This window comes from Marmota marmota, unplaced genomic scaffold (assembly GCF_001458135.2).
Source record: "Marmota marmota marmota unplaced genomic scaffold, marMar, whole genome shotgun sequence".
Taxonomy (NCBI): Eukaryota; Metazoa; Chordata; class Mammalia; order Rodentia; family Sciuridae; genus Marmota; species Marmota marmota.
The window spans coordinates 1,713,960-1,721,130 of record NW_026000244.1 but is presented as its reverse complement, the minus strand read 5'-3'; the positions used below and the strand labels follow the sequence as shown (position 1 = coordinate 1,721,130).

General features: G+C 36.3%; 1 protein-coding gene across 6 annotated transcripts in view; it reads left to right on the top strand.

Moving 5' to 3' along the window:
- The window catches only part of LOC107159601 (contactin-associated protein-like 3), a 235,193-nt gene that overhangs the window by 165,151 nt on the left and 62,871 nt on the right, over positions 1-7,171 (top strand). For 5 of the 6 annotated variants that reach the window (XM_048796272.1, XM_048796267.1, XM_048796268.1 and 2 more), the window contains one exon: positions 995-1,114. The exons of the other annotated variant lie outside the window; for it this stretch is intronic. In XM_048796272.1, the coding sequence (XP_048652229.1) occupies positions 995-1,114 (120 nt within the window). The remainder of the gene's footprint in view (positions 1-994; positions 1,115-7,171) is intronic. 6 annotated transcript variants of the gene reach the window in all.

Genomic DNA, 7,171 nt, shown 5'->3' with positions numbered 1-7,171 from the left:
TATATATATATATATATTACATAATGTATATAGGTTATATATCAGTACATATATAAAATATACACACATAATATATATAAACACGTGTGTGTGTGTGTGTGTGTGTGTGTGTAGAGAGAGAGAGAAAGGGCCATCGCTGTGGAAAGGCCTAAGTTTATATCCTATTAGTATGTCTTGTCTTGTGTCCCTTGCTGAACCACTGCCCAAGTCTGTCTTTGTGGACACTTCATCTGGCTTTTGCATTTCTTTCCTAGCAGTTGTAAACTGCATTTGAGGCTTTCCAAAGGGTTTCCTGACAAGGCAATGTGTGACCCACACTAGGTTGACTACTCATTTAAAATTGCTAAATATCAATTAGGTTTAACATCTGCAGATTTTAATCTCTTGCCTTGTACATAGCAAAGTATTTGTGTACAAATTAAAAAGTCAGTCATGAATTAGAATAAAGCGAAATTTTAAAAAGTCATGTCAATATTTTGATTTTTTAAATTTCAATTTGCAAAGCATTTAAGGAAGTGTCTTTTTGGAATGAATTTAAAATGGCATTAAAAGTTGCTGATATGTAAAATTCAACTCATTGAAAAAATGTGTTTTAAATATGAATTGTTTTAAGTGAACAAAAGATGTAATTACTGAGTAAAGTTTTTTTAAAAAAATCAATGATTATTAGATAATAACAACATTTAGGCAGGTGTACTTGAGATGCTTAAAAATATTATGAGGTAGAACTTGTACTAGACGAGAAGTCTGGTTTGCTTGATTTTGAAAATAAGAATGTGTAGGATTCTGATTCACAGTAGTATCTCCAAATCTTTCACTCTGTGCTTCTGAATCTTTCTGCTGCCTGATTGAGATGGAAGAACACCCTCCTAGAGAAGATATGACCAAGGGCAATGGCAGGATGAATGTCATGGGAGAAAAGTCCCATGCCATGAGCAGCAGAGAGGAGCCCGTTCCCTCACAGCCCCTCTGTGATACTGTGTATTCTTTGCAGCTCTGTATGAGCGATCATGTGAAGCTTACAAGCACAGAGGAAACTCTTCAGGCTTCTACTTCATAGACTCAGATGGAAGTGGCCCTCTGGGACCAGCTCTTGTGTACTGCAACATGACAGGTATGTTAAGCTCTTCTGTAATAGTTAAATTCCTATGTGTGTTTGCTGTGTACAAAACCAAAATGAAGAAAGTCAAGCATTTAACTTGCTTATTTAAGTTGACATGCTTATTTAGATGTGCATTGTGATTGTAATGTGATGGCCAAAAAGTGTTAAAAAATGTTATAAAGCAGTTAAAAGGTGGTGGTTAAGAGTTGTGTCATTATTTTCTGGAAATGTTCTTTCCTTGTGAAATAATTACCACTAAGTCTTTTGCTTATTAGTCTAAAGCAAAAAGGATGAATGATTTTTTACATCCATAAATGTCAAAAACTTCAGAGAATGTTCACTCTCTTTTTTCATGATGATGTAGATGGAGCTTTTGGCCTCACACCTGCTAGGCAAATGCTTTACAGCTGAGCTTCATTCCCAGTCCACTATTCTCTTTCTAAATTTATGAAAAAGTGCTTTTTGCTGTCTTTGAATCTTTCTAAAATATATATTTTTATCCTGGATTTATTGGGGTATAATTGACAAAAAATTATATATATTTAAAGTAATCAACCAGATATTTTGAAATATGTATACATGTTGAAATGCTTGTCTTCATTAAGCCAATTAGCATAGTCATCACCTATGCCATTTATAGTTCTTTCTTTTTTTTCTCTTCTTTGGTGAGACATTTGAGATCTACTATCTTAGTAAATAATGAGTACAGTGTGGTTATAATCACACTGTACATTACATTATCAGGGCTTATTCATCCTTCATATCTGAAACTTTGCACTCTTTGACGAACAGATCTCTATTTCCCTCTTGCCCATCCCCAGAAACCACCGTTCTACTCTGTACTTTTAAGGTGCCTTGTTTAGGGGCTGGGGATGTGGCTCAAGCGGTAATGCGATTGGCATGCACGGGGCGCTGGGTTTGATCCTCAGCACCACATAAAATAAGATAAAAATGTTGTGTCCACCAAAAACTGAAAAATAAATATAAAAAAATGAGTGCTTTGCTTAGATCCACATAATCACATGAATTTTTCTGGAAAAAAATGATGTTTCTAAACATACGTACTTAATGTAACCATGTATTCATATGCAACAGTGTGTAAGGAATAGCTTCTTTACCTAGAAAATCAGTTTTAAAATAATTGTGGTAGATAACAGTAAATACATATTGTACATAAATCCTTGACTCTTTCTATGTGACATATGCTCCTGCAAGTATAGGAGCTCAAAAAATCAAGTCTAGTGGATGATAACTACCCTAACTTAATTGGTGTGAGCCATGGCCTCTCTGAACATACAGCACTGTCCATTCCTTTGTAACTGTGTCTGTGCATAAACTTTCCTTCTCAACATCATTTCACCAACCAAAAGGGGCAGCCCTCCTTTGGAGAACTGTTTCTGTATTACCCTAATGGTATAGAAACAGGTACTTCAATCTCTGCATAACTTGACCCTACACATCTGAAATAATTCTCAGAAAAAAATCAACTCTAGATGATACTAAGGTAATTATGACTTAGCTATAATTTGGTATCCCTGTTATTACTACTATATACTGTCTTGATAAAGTTGTAACTTCCACAAGGAAGGAATTATCCATGGGTTAATTTATGAAAGTTTCAAATAGCTTAAAAAATCCTGATGTAGTTTTTATACCTACTACCTCTTCATGGGTAAAACAAAGTCTGAACATTTTGGCAGTGACTAATCATACGATGCAATTAGCATTAAGATGAAATATATATATATATATTCCTTTTTGAGTGTGTACCAGTCAAGTGTGAGAGCTCTCAAGGCATTGCTATGAATGTGCCTTTAGCTGTTTTAGAATTTGGGGCAAGCATTTTATCATCAATACTGACAGAAACATTGCAGTGTGATTGCAGAGAGAAATGCACTGGCTTAATTTTGCCAAAAGATGAGTGATCAATAAAATATGTGGGAAAACAGCCAAGGAGATCTTCCTAGATATTGTCAGTGCCAGAGATGATACCAGGCTTTCAAGTTATTCAGTGTCTTAATTGTTTTGCTTTCATTACTGCGGATCAGGCAGGAACAAATAAGTTTTTAAAAGATAGTGGCATCCCAATTATACATTTCTCTTTTATTATTTAGGAGTTTAATTATCACTGACGTCTAGGGCATGCTAAAGATTTTCATAATTTTGTGTTAACCCTGCTCACAGGATCCATATCTATTGAAAAATACCAAGATCCATCTATTGAAAAAACCCAAGATCCATAGAAAAGTATAGAAAATCCCAAGGACATTCCATGATCAGTAAGGTTTTGGTGTCTGTATCTGCTTTGCTAACAAACTGTTAACAGGCGCTACAGTTTGGGTCTTGAATGTCCCCAAGGGACTATGTATGGAAGGCTTGGTTTCCATACTGGCACAACTGGGAGTTGGAAGAACATTATGGAAGTGGTCCTTAGAGAAGATCTTCATGTCTCTGGAGACGTACTCTTGAAGAAGCTTGTGGGACCTTTGTCTCTTCTTCTTCCTCTTTTGATTCCTAGCTTGATGACAGCAATGTGCTCTTCCAGGCACTCCACAGCATTGCCATCTGGCACACCCACCAGGGACCCAAAGCATGGGGTTCTCCTGATGTTAAACTGGAAACCCCTAAACTGTGAGCCCAAGTGGGCCTTACTCTTTATACGTTAATTATCTCAGGTGTTTTGTTGTGGTGACAGAAAGGTGACTAACACAGCAGACTTGGTAAGGCTAAGGTAGGTCACCTTTATAAAGAAACACATTTGCTGTCACAGGGAAGACTTGGAAATTGATTTTTTGACTGTCCACAGTTTGATTGTAGTGAACAGAAAGTGTTTTAATCATCATAGGTGAACATGTGGTTCAGGCCATGATAAGATAGTTGTACAAATATATAAAGTCCCTTTGGATATACCACTGGTTCAAAGGCATTTTGTTTTAATGCTTAATCATATGGAATGATACTAACTTGATTTTATTCTTTGTAATTGCTGTTACCCTTCTAAGACTGAAACTTAACAACATCTTCCAGAAAGCAGAGGTACTTATAGTCTAAATGGTAAGACATGAAAAAAAAAAAAGTAGATGCACAGTTTTTGATATCGGTTAACTTGGGCTAATACGTGACATAGTGATATAACTAATATAAGCTTAGTTTTGTTGCCATAAATTTAATAAAGGACCTCTGCCTATGGGAGAGAAAATGCAAAATCAGCTTGCTAATACTCTGGTCAATTCATACCCAGGGTCAAGGACTTGAAAATTATGTGGTGAGAATATCATTTCCTTCCCCAGGGTGACCAGAAGAAACATCTTTGAAAAGATACAATACTGAGGAGTTGCAATAAAGTGTCTAATAACATTTGACAACAAGGTACTGCTATAAATACAGCTGGGAGTGAAGCAGAATAACATCCCAGCACTGTGGAGTGCACATTTTTGGGTGGGGAACCAGACATTAGCATAGTCAGTGAGTCACGTGTGCAATGCAACATAGGGCAGCAGGTCCCCTGAAGTAAAATAAAGCGAGAAAAGGGGATTTTGACTGTTGACAGGTGAATTATAAATTTGGATAGAGGGATTAAGAAAGCACTCATTTAGAAAGTTCCTCAAGTTCATTGAAAAAAATCCAGCTCTGAGAAAAACAGAGAAAAAGTCTTTAGTAAGAGGAAATTAACAAGTACAAAGGCCCTGGAAACGGAGGGTACCTGCAGTGTTTGGAAGGCTATGATAGAATGGGGGCAGAAGGTGCATATTCCAGGACAATTCAGTCCTAGTGTATGAGAACTGGCTCCAAGGTGTCCTGAGACCAGAGAAAGAGGTGAGGCCAACAGATCCAGGATTGGAGGGTGCAATAAATTGGAGAACTTACAGAAGCATGATCCTGGGTGGCAGCAAGACCAATTAAGATAAAAGTGACTTCATCAAAGCCAAATTGTACCTGGCTTATCTTAAGCTAGGAATCAGGCACACTCCTGGTGCCAGGGCTTAGTTAGAAAGTTCTAAATGCAATTAAAATGTTTCTATTTGTAGCATCCTGGGTTAACTATACAGGAAAACCCAACTGGGTTAACCTGACACAGTCATGGTGGCAGTGATTCAAGATGGCAGCATCCATGTTATTCTTACAGTGGCCCTTCCCTCAAGTCATTTGGCTATAAAGGGGCATGTTGGGGATGCACAACAGTAGTGTGGTTCATGCTTTGAGCCACCATGTCATGCCTTTTCTGGAAGCAAGACCGGCTAAGACGTTGCTTTAGTTATTGAGCCAAGCTGGGCATTTGCAGGCTAATTTGGAGCACGAGAGAAGGTAAGAACTGTTGGCATCAGAAGTTATGGACCAGATATCAGTCCAGAGAAAGGAAGGAACAAAAAACAAATTACTCCATTGTCTTATCTGAGCCCAGGTAGGTATAGACATATCAAAGGAGATGGAGACCACTTGGGAGGGAACATATTTGAATAGGGAGCCCAGAATTCCAGTTTTGAATATATAAACTGAGGATCTGTTGATTATAAGAACATGTGTAATAGGTACCCTTAAAACCCAGAGAGTAGTCATGACATCCTTGGCAGTGGGGATTTATATATATGTATATATATATATATATATATATATATATTTGGATGTGACTTTATAAGTTAATTTATAATGACCAGCTGGCTCCCACTGCTTGTGACCTCAGTGGGGGGCATATCACATCATAGCTGAGTACTGCTTCTCTGGCTCTACACATGTTAATACCCCAAGAGGCACCTTTGCTTTCTACCAGTGGCTTCTGTGCAACATCCTAGGACAGGCTCTATTTTTATTAGCTTCCTTAGACATTCTCACATTCATGCAGATCTAAAAACTACTGTGCTGGAATTGAGGTTCTTTGATATAAGTGTGCTTAGCCTACCCTGTCATCACCAAAAATTAAAATGCAAAGGCAGCACAGAATGAGAAAATAAAGCCTATGCAGATGCAAAATCTTGTTGCAACTACTCATTTTGCTACCTAAACAACTGCTCTGTTGTTGTTATTTATGTAGTTTGTTGCTGATAAGATTTAATGATCAACCACTAATCCTTGCTGAGGCTCTCTGTTTCATTCACAAATGCAACAAGCATTGTTCACACATATTAATATAAAATATGAGACATTAATTCTGTGAATTATAGATATTCTGAATTTTCTAAATTTCATCTCTGAAAATCTTAAGAATTTCAAGGCATGTGTATATGTATGTAGAGACCAAGTAATATGAACAATAATTTAGTGACCAAATATTGTTGCATAAATTTTTATTTTCAAAGAAAACTAAGGTGTTTTCACATTGTATTACAAATGGACAAACATTAAGTATAGATTATTGTTTTATAATGCCTTCTGCATAATGTTTTTATGGAAATTTCTCATTACCTAATTCTTATATTTTTAAAAAATCCAGAAATTAGTATGTTTTTGCATGTGATGAGAAAAAAGTTTCTAAGCCATTAATTAGATTTGAGGTGAAACATCAGGTGGATCATGGAACACAAAGAAAAACAAAAATAAAAAAAACAGGACCATGAACAAGAGTTAGAAATGTTTCAGCAAAGATTTCCAAATAATACTAAATATCAAGACTTTTATTAAACTTAAAGCCAAAAGGAAAGCAGTGTGCTATTGATAAATGAGCACAGAGGCCAACCCAAAGACCAATAAATATCTCCAGAAACTGTGCAACAAAGTACTTAATTTAAAGTTTTTAAAATGCAGAATTTTCCCATGGAAAATGCAAAGAAGGAGAAAAGCTACAGCTAAATTGTCCTTAATATTCAGTATTGTGGATGAGTCACATGAGGTGCCCTTTGACAATCTATTTTTTTGTATTTTATTTTATTATTTTTTATTATTGTTCAAAACATTACAATGCTCTTGACATATCATATTTCATCCATTTGATTCAAGTGGGTTATAAACTCCCATTTTTACCACGTGTACAGATTGTAGAATCACATGGGTTACAGATCTATGTTTATACATACTGCCATACTAGTGTCTGTTGTATTTTGCTGCCTTTCCTATCCCTTACTATCCACCCTCCCC